The following is a 14,392-nucleotide window of genomic DNA, read 5'->3' as shown; positions in this document are numbered from 1 at the left end:
CTTATGAGGTGAGCCCTTGACATTTACATGTCATGGTAAGGAAGCATGGGGTGCATTTTTCTCTTATCCTAATGATAATCATGAGTAACATGTTATTTTAGTGGTAATTTGATGCGTTTTAATATATATATTTTTACTCAAATGATCATAATATGCATGTCATTAAAGATTAAAATAAATTATTACATTTTACGAAAGAAGTTCGTATTTATCTTCATTTTATGGTATTTAACATAAGTTTTTGACATTAATGTCATGAGGAAAATAGTTTGATAATTAAAAATGTAATTTCAAATATATTTAGGTTTTTATAATTTTTTAGAATAATATTGTATTTTTGGGAATATACATGGATTTGCTTAAATATTTTAAGGGTATTTAAAGTAATTAATTTAGTTGAATCCGCTCTCTCAAGTGTCATAGTCTGACTTGTTTGTATGTCAGTCAATCATTAGATGGAACCAATGGTTAACACATATTGAAAGGTAACCTCAAAAAGCACCCAGACAATACAACAAAGGCACACTTTTGTGAAATTTTCACAGCCTTTTGTTGAAGACATAGATAAATGTAGCGTCATGTGCTTGTTAAAAATAATATAGTCTATTTATGAGTTGAGATTTGTTTTGGATTTTTAACTTTTTTAGGTACATGTGGCATCATAATATTAGAGGTATGGAAATGAATCCAATCATTTATGGCTTTTTTTTACATTTTTGGGACACATGTCAACTTTGGATTTAAAGCACTAAAAATTAAGCACCCATTGGTTGTTTTTTGTGAAAACTAAAGGGAACATGTCAGCATATAACTGAAGCATCTTTTCAAATTCAGAAGAGGAATATTCTCGAATATTAAGGCTTCCAGATGTGGTGGGGATCTAGACAAGGATAAATAAAAATGCCTCAGATTACTCTAATTTCAAATCGTGATATCTAACTGTCGAGAAGGAATTTTGAGGGTAGCTCCATCTTTATCTCCTCTATCTATTCATTCTTCTATAATCATACCCGTCCAATTTCGTAAAAAAATTTAATCATTAGATTTTGTTCCTAATTATTAATGTTTTGTTTATTAAACATCTTATTTTGGTATGTTCTTCATGTTACGAGGGAAAATGATTGAAGGAGTAGCAACCTGAAGGAGAAATGGTCTGATCATATCATGTGAAGAAAAAGCGCCATTCAGCCTGTTGGCACATAAAAAGGAGGTTAGTGTGATATTTTTCTTTTTCAGGCTTGCACCTTCATCATTTTTCCCAGTTTGTCATGATCAATAACCTAGGATTTTGCCATCACACACAGCACCACTGAGTCAATGGCTGGTTGATGTGTTTCAGCTTTCATTTTGTTTTCCCACAGAACAAGGAATTCATCTCATTTTAATAAAGCTACAATTTAAGTAAATATCTAAGAAATGGCTCATCAAGACCATGCTTGAATGATATAATCAAGCAAGGACCTTAGCTCTCTTCCTACATTTTATGATCTGCTAATGAAGAGCCTTTGGATATTTAGATGATTTTCATACTCACTGGTTCTGTCAGAATATTACTTAATTACCTATTCACCTTTCCAACTGGAATATTTTATTTGAGATTAAGAGAAAACTCTAGAGATTGGCATATCAGGTTAGGGGCAACCTTTTATTCCTGGATAGAAATGGAATTTTTATTCCAGCGTAAATTTTAGTCTTTAGACAGAAATTGATGTGTCTAGGAAAGACATTAAGAGTTTTTGTCAAATGAGTCAATGATGTCAACAAAGATTCATCCATACAATATAATAAAGTTATAAATAAATAAAAATATACATTAATAACTATAATAAAATTTTCAGATTAAGTGGTATCAAAATTATTGCAAAAATTATAATGAAAATGTATGCCTTAATATTAGATTTAAATAGGATTTAAAATGAAAAGGAGGAATATATATTTTTCACGACATAAAGTTTCATAGAGAATAATTAAATTCCTCTCAAAGTTGATGAAATATGGCCCATACTGTATTTCTCATTTTAAGGTAATTGAATATATCAGATTAACTTATTATTGTCAAAATTAATTCAACTTAAAATTTTCTAGAGTGTATGCAAGGACAATTATGATAGATGTTTGAAGTTAATTAGATGTTCAGACGCTGATCCATGCATTTAGCACTTCATAAAGAAACGATGCGTAATATATGTCTTTAAACACATAAATACAGTGAATAAATAAAAACGTCTGAAGTCACTCTCACGATGACAACTTCCCTTCACATCTTTGGTTTCTCCCACATAGAAAATGGAAAAATTTGATGTTATTGATAACAAATAATTATAAAGAAAATTGAAGGATGGAAGGGAAGATTATTGTCACCCTGAGGCTGAATCACACTCAAAAAAGACATGCTAAGTAGCCTGATTTATAAACTATGAATCTGTGGTTCAACCAATGAAATGACAGAAAATTTTAACCAATTATTGGCTGGAAAACTTCATGGTGCAACTATAAAAGCAAATAAAAAGACATGGGACCTTACGGAAGTACATATGCCTAGGAATGGACCGTGAATTCAAATTTCTATAATTTATGAAATTCATAAATAAAATGGTATGATACTTTAATTGAAAAACATTTCATTTTAGCAAAGTAAGTAGAAAAAATTGGAAAATGGGATGCAATCACATCAAGGGAAAAATGTATCGGTAGATTTATGGATGGATATGTCAGAAATCTTGCAAAGGAAAAAAATAATTTAATTTTAATTCATTTAAAAATGGTATGGATGAGGAATCACATATTAAATGTTATTTGTGTAAGAAAAAATAATACAAAAAGTCAAATTAAATATGACTTTATGAGCCAGCATGGGATGGAATTTTGGAATTGAATGGAATGACCAAATAAAAAAATTGAAATCCTATAAAGCAAAGGCCATAAATTATTAAATAAATAATATTCTAATATATTTTATTCCAAAATTTTCAATTCTCAGCAAAAAATTCATGGGTTATTTGAAGGATAAAAGACTCAGAAATGAATGGCTAGATCATTGTAGGATTCTAGTTTTTCCTCAAAAAATAGCCTTTTGTCCTGGAAATAAAATCATAATAGTTTTCTTTTGAGAAAAATATACTCCGTAGGCCAGCAGGTTATAGTAAAATGTGAATGCTACAACATCTCACCATAGATTGAATCTTGACACAGTCTATTCTTAAAAGGAGAATGGACGTTAAAAGTGTTATATTGGTTTATATGAAAGTGAGACATTCCCAACTGAGCATCCAATGCATTAAACCATTGTCTAGAGTAATTAAAACATATATCAGGAGAAGAAAAATATGAAAATATTTAATATAAACTCATTATACAGTCACATATGGACTCAACATCCTGATCGATAGTAGCTTAAATATTATACTTCATGCTCAGATAGTGATTACCCTCTGTTTTATCTTCTGGAATTTTGTTTCATTATCTTAAGGTTATTTCTTCTTATTAAATTTCTTATGTTCTTTATTTCATAACTAAAGGCGTGAGTTCGGAAGTTGATGGAGCAGGATCTGGGTGCCTCTTCTGGATAGGATATTGAATAGGATTTTGAGAAGATTTGAGAATCATCCTGCTTCTTGAAAAAAATAATCTAATAATTATTAGTGTGACACATAGTGGGTCAAAATCTAGATAATAAATCAAGTCAACTAAAATGTCAGCGAGGAAGGGATCAAGTGATTCACAAAAGTGCGAATAAATTTACAGGGACATCAAATACCAAATCAAGAAAGGGTCACCAAATGTAAATGACTGTATGACCAATCATTAAAAGTCAACATAGATGAGGCCTCGAAAGGAAACCGAGGTAATGATCCATTGGAGGAATGGTTAGAGATTCAAGGGGTAACGTGATTATCAAATTTTTGAATATGTGTAACATACTGTGAAATATGAAGTAGAATGTAAAGCCCTTTTGTAAATCAGTTGATCCCTTCCTCACTGACGTTTTAGTTTACTTGGAAGCATACTGTGAAATACAGTGAAATACAGTAGAATGTAACATACTGTGAAATACAGTTTGGAAGTATCAAATTGACTTAGAATACATTCATGTGCATAAGAATATCTCCATTTTTAAGCTAGAGACATGGTGAAGAAACATAAATTCTCATTCTCATATTAATCATATAAATAGAGAAGGTAATATAGTCTGGAAATATCAAATAGACTTAGAATACATTTATGTGAATAAGAATATGCCAATTTTTAAGATGGAGATATGGTGGAGAAACATAAATTCTTGTTCTTATACTCAATCTGAATCATTAGCTAACCTTAGCATGTTACATGAATTTAAAGAATGAACCCAAACTAGCCATCAAATCTTATGGACAAATTGGGCATCTCTGTTATGGATAAATGGGGTTACCTTGCATCATGTCATTCAAGACCCTAAAAAGAAGGCGAAAACACAATGAAGTAGAATGCGTACAATCAACAACTCACAATCAGAGCAATATACATAATGTAAAAATGGAAGCCGGAAAAATGAAAGAAATGATATTTTTAATGAAAAACTCCATGTTGATGAATTTTTAATGGTAAATTTACCTTTACCATAATAGCTGACATTATGGAATCAAACAGAGAGTAACAGAACATTTAAATTCATTTTTTGAATATTTCTGTTTTTAGTTTTCCAAAAGTCACACTGGAAATGCTATAAAACCCCCTCACTTAATGCAGATATTAGTGAATTTTGAATAGTGAAGCTCTTCCATTTCACCATGGGAATTCCTTATTGATGGCCACCACTAGCGCCATGCCAGACATCCACCTGCATGATGCTCACTTATAGATGGCTTGTGTCTATCCCACGCCTCACTCGATTGTAGCGAGCATGTCGCTCCACCTCCGCCTACATGCTGCTCACCTGTAGTATCAACCTCTACCTCCATGCTGGTTCTCTACCATGGGCCATGAAAAACCAGAAATTAGGGTTTATTTTGTTATTTAATTCTTCTAATTGATATTGCAATATTTATACTTTTCCTTGCAAGCATTTATTTCATTTTAACTTTAATTAAATCTAATTTAAGAAAATGATACTAGTGAAAATGAATTCAAAATAATTTGAAGGATATAAAATTTTGTCCTATTAACCTAATTTGTCCAAAGTTTATAATATAATTTTGGGAGTTTTAATGATTTTACAGTAATAAATACTGATAATATCTTAACAGTGATGTTGGTAAAGCCATATGATGGTTTTGGTGATAGTGTGAATGGAATGAAGTGGGTGAACGAAATACTGCTACATATTATGATGGAGATTGTAGCAGATACACACTTTCCGGTGACAGAGTTTTTAGTGGTGAGTGGGATGCCAACAACGAAGGTTATCGAGGACAATGACCTACAAAAAATGACAAACACAAGAGCCATAAAAAGATGAAAAATACACTAAACTCGTCGTCACATGCCCAAAAACTTGAGTGGTGTTTCCTCTCTGGGAGTCTTGATCAGAATATCACTTATTCAATCATTTACTCTTAGAATGCAAGAACTAATCACTGCCCTAATCATTAGGTTCAAAATTGAAGGATAACTTTTTTAGAAAAGTGGGGGCCTACATATTGATGATATATTATGGATGGATAAAAGGGAGAGAGACAAAGAAACCCTCAAAGTTTCATCTTGAAACTCTTTCTGGATCATTATATATTGTGATTTAAAGTTGGATCATTCTAAATTGTCCAATTTGTATCTCCTGATTGATCCATGAGGCGGATTGCCAGGATACACAAAGTTTTATGAAGGCCGAATAAATAAATAAATCATTAAAATGTATAAGTAATTAAAAATATATATAATTTGGCTAAAACATTTATTTTATTTATGAATTTAATGTTAGACGTACCAGAAAATTGGAAAAAATATCAGAATTTTATTCTAAAAATGTCATGATGTCAATGAATATTTAGACAACCAAAAATGCAAGGATCCCGCATGAAATGTATGTAGATTTCTATCACAAAATGTCCGTCGCCTGCAAAGTTATTTTTTATGAATGCTTATTATTAATGAAGTCATTTCACAGTGAGGAAAAAATTTACATAGATGGAGATAGTTAGAAAGATATATAGATAAGGATAGAGAGAGATAGACATGGAGATATAGATAGACAGAGATAGATAGGGAGATAGAGATAGAAAGATAGATAGGGAGATAGAGATAGAAAGATAGATAGGGAGATAGAGAGATAGATAGATAAGGAGATATAGCTAGAAAGAGGTAAATGAACATAGAGCGATATGAATAGGGGCATAGATTGCGAGATAGAGATAGAGATGAAGATAGATAGATAGAGATATACATAGATGGATTCATAGACATGTAGATGGAAAGAATATGAATATCCTTAGCCGTTCCTTTAAACAGAATCTAGAGAGATAGAGAAAGTCAGAAAGACATATAGAGAGATAAATATAGCTAGATCAATAGATAGATAGATACAGGGATGTAGATTTAAAGATAGATAGATCAATAGATAGACACAGGGATATAGATATAAAGATAGATAGATCAATAGATAGATAGACACAGGGATATAGATATAAAGATAGATAGATCAATGGATAGATAGACACAGGGATATAGATATAAAGATAGATAGATCAATTGATAGATAGACACGGAAATAGAGAGAGAGAGAGAGATAGAGTGGGATAGATAGATTGACAGATAGAGATAGATAGATTGATAGATAGGTAGACAGATAGATAGATAGAAGAGAGATAGATCGATCGATCGATCGATCGAGAGAGAGAGAGAGAGAGAGAGAGAGAGAGAGAGAGAGAGAGAGAGAGAGAGAGAGAGAGAGAGAGAGAGAGAGAGAGAGAGAGAGAGAGAGAGAGAGAGAGAGAGAGAGAGAGATAAATCGGGAGAGAGGGGGAGAGATAGAGATAGATAGATAGATAGATAGATAGGTGGAAAAGAGGTGAATATCCTTAGCCTTTGCTTTAAACGGAATCTAGAAAAGGAGGAAGCGATTGTGGCTCACAGCAGACTCTTACAAATTTACAAAGTTCATGGGTCCATTACGCCGAAAGGTATCCCTCTGAACATACCAAACATATGTAACAGCGAAGGAATACACCGACCTAACTTATCCTGTGCAAGTCAGATCTTCCATTGGTCTATCCATCAACCTCTCTGTCTTCCTCCCCCGCTTGACAAACTCTGTCTCTTCCCTCTATATAACAACCTCAACTGCTACTCTTAGCCTTGAGAGAAAATGGAGCTGAATTTTCACAAGATGAAAACCACTAAGCTACTCTTTCTTCTCCTGTTCTCTGCCTTGATTCCTTATGTATCATCGTCAGTGAGAGTTCCTTACATTTATCTCTTGATTAACAGTATCATTATAGCATTGTGCTACGAGTCTGGAGTCTTGCAGTTCTCATCTAAACAGGGGAGGGAGAGAAGAATGTCACCCATATCTAATGGTAATGCTTACGTGATATCTGACGGTTTCAAGCAGGCGATAGTTGACAGTGGCTTTGAGGAAAGGATGGCTACTTCAGAAGAAAACTCTGTAAAACCAGAGAAATTACAGCGGCAGAAATCAAGTCCGAAGGTAAAAAAGAGCTCTTCTGGGCCGAGTCTTTTCTTCATTAGCAGCTGTTATGGCGACGGCTCTGAAGCGGAGGAAGAAGAAGAGTTGCAGGAGAGTAAGGAAGAAAGTTCTAAGCAAGAGCTGTTGACTAGAGCTGATAGCTTTATCAAAAACTTTTACCGGCAGCTGAAGATCCAGAGGGAGGAATCGTTCAAAGCAATCTACGGTATTTGCAATAAGCCTGTATGAATGAGCAACGTTGTGGATTCAATTTTAATAATTCAACACGTTAGCTTTATTTTGTGTTTCGAATGAGATTTTTACTCAATATTTTATGAGAAGCATTTTTTTTTGTTGTTATCGTCAGCCTGGGGTTGATCTTGATCAGGTCATTATTCTATATTACGTTGTGAAGTTTATCGATGACAAGGTAAAGGGACGTGATGAAGTGGTATAATCTTTGATTGTGGTAAAGTTAGTGGTGTAATTAGCAGACTTAATTAATAAGTGATGCTCACCCGCAAAAAATATTAATGAATTTCTTTGGATGATTTATTTCAAAATTTGTGTTTATATCCTAGTTTAGCCAGCTCAAAGGAATCACCTTTTTCTCATGATAGATAATCATATTTTAATATATTCTACGTTGTCATACTGATAATTGTTCTACGATGTATTAAGTTAATTTATTAACATTCTACTTTGCTTTTTCTCTAACTCGATTGTCAACTATCACAATTGCGCGCAAGAATTTGGCATTTTCTTGTACTATTTTTATTGAGTTGCAGGGCTATTTTGTGCAATGATAAAGGCAAAAGAAAGCTAGAGAAGTGCTGTGAAGAAACATATATGGCCGGTATCCTATTAAATGAGAAAATCAATATAAGATTGTAACGAACCTGAAATTGGTACACGTAAAGTCTACGCTATGAATGTGACTGAAGTAGGTAAAAGCAGAAGCCACAGCTGTCCGCTTAATTCTTGATGTGATTCGAATGAGTGAAGTGAAAGAAATGAAAGCATTGACTTAGTGGTTGGGCACAAGGAAGTCGTCATCAGAAAAATAATATTAAGTCAAAAGTGTTTGGTTACACGCACTGTTGAGTTCAAAAATAATGAAATTAATTAACTTTCTATAATGATTTTCCTTTTAACTCAGTTGTCAAAACTAGGGAGTGATTTCTGTGCCAAAATTCTTGACATGTCAAAATAGATCCTTGTTAGATTGGATTTAATACATATAAAAAATCAACTGGTGTTTGAAGCTTAAACATTTTACCTTCACTTTTATGTTATTTGTCTACTATATTCTCCTTATTCTTGCTGTGTGCTGACTTAAGCCTCTAATAAATTATGGTAAGACGCACTCCAAGTTATTATTGTTGAGTTTAAGCAACAAATATTATCCCCCAGCAAAACTGAAACCGGCTGATGCCTAATGAGAAAAGAAGGCATCAAATTTCTTTAAACACCGAGTTAAGCAATGATGCTGCATATATTTGGTATTGCAGAATGTATCTAGTCAGAATTTATTTTAATAAATTTAATAAGATATTCCAAATACTGACGGCAATAGATATGTAACGAATATTGCCAAATTTATGAAAATAATTTTAAAAATACCAGAAATATATACATAACGTTAAAAATATATCTGAGATAATCATGATTCTGTAAAAGGAAAAACACATGGTCCAGAATATGATCCACGATTGGATCAACACATTTATTAGAAATGGAAAATAGAGTGGTTGCACGCACAGAACAAATTCATTGAGTAAACACAAACCTGAACAACTTTTAAAATTATGCCTTAAACATTGAATAGGAAACAAAACTATATACATTACACAGATTTAATTCTCTAAAAGGGAGATAATGGATATCTATTTTGTGTTTACTAAGAGTGAAAAACTCTCTGATAGAAAAAAACGAAATAATAGAGCATGTCGTATACCAATGGGAAAAAGGGGAAACTACTTTTTTTGAGGTTGAATTTATTAAAAGTTGGATTCTATACATTGTAGATTAACATCAGTTCTTCATTCCTATCTTTTTCTCTCTCTGGATTTTCAGTAAAATCAGCTTTCTCTTTCAATACCTAGTAGTTATAGATTCATAAGGCCTGTTGGACGAATGATTTCTATTAGATGGCAAAGATTTCTATCAAGGTAAATACTCACTACAAATGAATGCCACACTTACAATAGGCTTCATACAAATTAAGAAAAACTATAATTTTAGATGAATAAATGAATTAAAACATCAATGTGTATCATGGTGTAAACAACATCAGCCAAGACATACAGTGAAATAATAAAATATAGCAGCTCCAGGTTTCTATGCATAACCAAGTGATTTATATTGGTAACTATTAAGCCAATGAGAAATGATAATTTTTTTGGTATTTTTTGAGATACATAATGTCATTGATAGATGAAACATTACAATTATTCAAAAAATTGATATTTTAGGATATCTTCAATCAAGGAAAAAATTTAGAATAAATCACCAAATAATTTAGTAAATATAATGTATATCATCATAGTAATATAACGTGATATTAATAGTGTGGCATCCTTGTATCAACATATAGAGCAAAACATTTTTGTGTTACGGTATGAGAATATTGGTCTCGCTTGAAAGAGGATACATGAATCGGAGCAGCCTTATGAGAAATGGAATGTCTATGGAAGAAGCTACATGAAAATATGTACCTATCATAAACATGTGACTAATCATATGAACCAGTGTCTATAGTTAGATGGAGAGAACAAAGAGTTTTAATATGTATTGGTCATCTAATCTGGAAAATATGTTTTAAATTATTTGACATAAAGGCGGTTCAACTGATCTTTTAGGGCGTGTATGTGAATTGTGTCTGAAGGATGTGTGAGGAAGAGTTACTTTTAGATCTTCATGATACTACTAAGAATGAGTATTTAATATCTATTAAATGTCAAATCAGTTTTTAGAATAATGTAAGATTATTAACCCTCCCAATCTCCCACATCTCCCACAACATACGCCTAAACGTAGATATTCATAACTTGCTTTGAACCTTACTTGTATTCAGATATCTTATTGTTTTATCTATATATTATTTTTATAATAACAATGATAAATATCAATTTTTAAAAAATAGAGGCTACATGTAATAATATTAGTTGAGGCTCTATTAGATCTACTTGCAAAGCGCGAAAATGTTTGCTGGTGAGGATGACACAAATTTTATTTGTAATTAATAATAGCCAAAATTGGACATTATATAAAGTTACAATTTTCCAAAATAATGAAGAACCCTTATGATATATAAATAAAAAAATGAACACTCTAGTCCGTTTGTGAATTTAAATAAATCATTTTACATTTTTTACCATAAACACCTCATGTGATTAAGAATAATAACTTATTATTTTTTTTCAAAATATTTTGACAATAATTATTCTATAAATATTTTATATTTATGTTACCAAGTACCAAATATTAATTATAAAACTCGTAACTGGATGATTCTTAATATGATTATTCTAAAATATAATCCATATATCTTATAAAAATCATTAGTATGCTCTAAAAGTGAAAGACCTTCTAAAGAACTTATGAAGCTTAATTTAGCTGATAGCTAATTATTCCAGCTTTAATTTAATTTTTTCTAAAGGTTTAATTGGAAAATTTTATAATTAATAATTTTTAATTTGTATTTCGAAAGTCAGAAGTCCTTTAAAATAAACATTTTAAGATTATGATATGGTGACAAACCAGAAACAGCATACACAATATGTTTTACCCTAGATGCATTTCAAGGTAAAACCGTAAACATAGTGTTAGATTTTTATTATTATCATTACTGAAATCTTGTCTCAATATGTCAGCTTTAAAGAGCATGTCACATTAGAAGTGGGTGCCAATTAACATAATCCTAAGTCCGGAGACTCTCTCTCTCTCTCTATATATATATATATATCTCTCTCTCTCTATCTATCTATATTTCTCTATTGAGGGGGGGGAGAGAATCCACCGCAGGGATATCTCTTTGAGCTTAGTAAAATCTTTGTGAACATCCCAAGCCCATGTCATAATGGGAGGAGTAGTTCTAGGGCAAACAATGCAACCACCCATTGTTATAACTAGTTATACAACCCAAAATAGTTATATTTTTCATTAAAAAACCGTAGTTTCTCTTGACATCGTAATATTCACAAGTCCTTTATTTTCCATTAAATCCAGTCCAATTTCTCAATGTGCGTTCACTCAATTCCCCTAGGTAAATCCGAAACTTGATTTTGTTTTCCCTCGTTGGAGTTTGAGACCTTAGTGAGGATAAATAATATATCTCTTTTATTCCCATGATTCATCAAATTTCATGTACACTGTAAACAGTGAAAAATCAAGGATGCTTAAAATTCTTTTGTTCCCCTGAGATACTAAAAAATGATATTTTTTCATCTAAGCATTGTTAAGAGAAAATTTTCACTGATCTCAAGTTATTGAGGTCATTAAATGAATTATATGTTATCCTGAGGAAAGGACGGATAGGGAGAGGCATGGAGAGGGAGGAGAATCATGATTTGGGCCGTGCTGTAATGCTCTTATAACTTTGGCAACACATTATCCTTGGGAACCAAATTACCCTTGCTTCTTCTTTCTCCCCCAATATTTACAACCTTAGATAATGAAAACATAAATAAAGGATGACAATTTAATGAAAACAGCCATCTATGTGTAAAACTGCCAAAAATATGTAGGTTTGAGTTACGCGCTGTTGACTTTAATAAGAATGTGTCACCGAAGCATATTTTCTATGATCTAGGGATGTTTGATTTGAATGGAAGTTTAGTTAGGGAAATGTAAGGGATAACTCAAAACTTTGCCTTTGGCCTTATTTTTCAAAAACAATGTTGAAGATTGACCATTTAGCAGAATCTAATTTAGGAGTCTGGATTTATGTATCCTTGTTATCCTTTAAGTTTTGATGGATGATTCCAGATTGGGCATGTTCTAGCATAATTTCTCTCCTTTTAATATCTTGAGTGCACAAATCCTCTTTTTTGGATGTGGTGCCTGCTTGAAAAAACTTCAATTAGGTTCTCAGGGAGCCACTCCCTAGCAGGGTGAGGGGCAGTGCCTCTTTTGAAAAGTTTGTGTGTTTACTTGTTTTTCATGGAGAAACTGCTGATTTTCCATAATTATCCACCTCATTGTGCTCTTGATCTAGGCTTGAGAATTCTCGGTTGATTTTCCTTGTCTTCTTGATTTGTCAGAGATTGGTTAGTTCTTATTGACATTGAACAGATATATACAAGATTCTTGGCATGCCAAATTCTTTGTGACTCATGAATTCAATCATGATCTCTCCTTTCGGCCCTGTGATGTTTTCATCTTCTAAGATGTCCAATAATGCCACTATAATAACATAATTTCATATTACGAGTCAAAGAATGCTTCTAATTTATATTCCATTCTGCATATGAAGGGGTAACTTATGTATTTGATTATTTTCATATTTTTTTCTTTGCACTTGGTATTTGAAATCATTTATATGATAAAAATATAGAAATATAAATTATTTCCCCAAGATACAGAAACATTAATACATAGAAACAAATAGTGTGCTTTTTATTCCTACATGGCCCACCGTGTAGGTACACCTGCCACACCAGCCTTTTGGTTAATGACCCCCTTTTTTGCGAATTTAACCTGAAAAAACACTTAGAAAATATTCAATAAATTCAGTAGAAATTTCAAAATTCAAAATTAAAGACCTTTTGATTTAAAACTCCTTTTTATATAAAAGTTTTACCAAACTAAATATTGTTTTAAAAATCTATTTTTTTGTTAAATCATGAAACCTAAAAATATCATCATTTGAATGTAGAGAATGTATCTTTAAGGGTTTTATCTAATTTTGGTTAAAATTACTGAAAATTAATTAGAACATGCATAAATTTGCTTAACCTCTCTCTAAAATGCATGAAATACAGATGAAGTATCAGGCTTATTTGTGTGTTATCAATTTTGTAAAAAATATTCAGCTGGCACTACTACAAACTCAACGTTATCCCCAAGAAGGGTTTGCCCAGCACAATCTTCTGTTCACAATATCAAGAACAGTGTCTAATACTGCATGTTGCCTGACTTTTCTAAAGTGACTCTCAAAATCTTAGCCAACTAAGTATCAACCATTACAGAAATCTGATTTATGGTAGTCTAGTTGTTACTCTCTTTTGCTCCAACACATACTTCTAGCTTTCTTTATCGGTGTGCAACCTTTTGACCTCCAAGACTATGACGATTAGATTGTGATTGTAAGCCAATTTGGACTGTTTGTACTGCCCTCTATGGGATCCATATCTACTTGTCCAGGCCTCAATGTCAGGCTTCCTAGATAGTCATTTTTGTTGGCTCCTATGGTCCTGAAAGGTTTGGTTGGTGGCAACAAAAAGGAAGGCAATGGTCTCACACAACAGGCAGTGGCTATGCTATCTCTTTCTTGTTGTGAGCTTGTCTCAGTGATCTTTTTTTCCATCACTGCTCAAGTCGGAGAGCCCTCCTCTGCGTCAACTTGTCATGCCCCTAATCTCTAGATGGATTTTGATGGTGGTGACAGAAGCCGAGGTCTTGGCCATGTCTTGAAAGCTTTGTTTTGACCTTCACATTGAATCATATCAAGTATTGGAGACCCTTTCAACATTTTTACCTACAATACGATGATGTTTGGATCCCTATATTCCAGAATTATGAGATTATACTCTTGAGCCTTCCAAAGGAATTTACCATATCCTTTAGTGTCGA

At 32.4% G+C, this 14,392-nt stretch overlaps 1 protein-coding gene across 1 annotated transcript; it reads left to right on the top strand.

The window, feature by feature from the left end:
- The first annotated feature begins 7,247 nt into the window (after window positions 1-7,247).
- LOC144709874 (uncharacterized) lies at window positions 7,248-7,909 on the top strand. The gene has a single exon (XM_078583526.1). It carries the CDS (start codon window positions 7,277-7,279, stop codon window positions 7,844-7,846), a length of 570 nt encoding a protein of 189 aa, XP_078439652.1. The 5' UTR covers window positions 7,248-7,276; the 3' UTR covers window positions 7,847-7,909.
- The last annotated feature ends 6,483 nt before the right edge of the window (window positions 7,910-14,392 follow it).

This window comes from Wolffia australiana, chromosome 11 (genome assembly GCF_029677425.1).
Source record: "Wolffia australiana isolate 7733 chromosome 11, ASM2967742v1".
Classification (NCBI taxonomy): domain Eukaryota; kingdom Viridiplantae; phylum Streptophyta; class Magnoliopsida; order Alismatales; family Araceae; genus Wolffia; species Wolffia australiana.
This window is presented reverse-complemented; position numbering and strand designations above follow the sequence as displayed.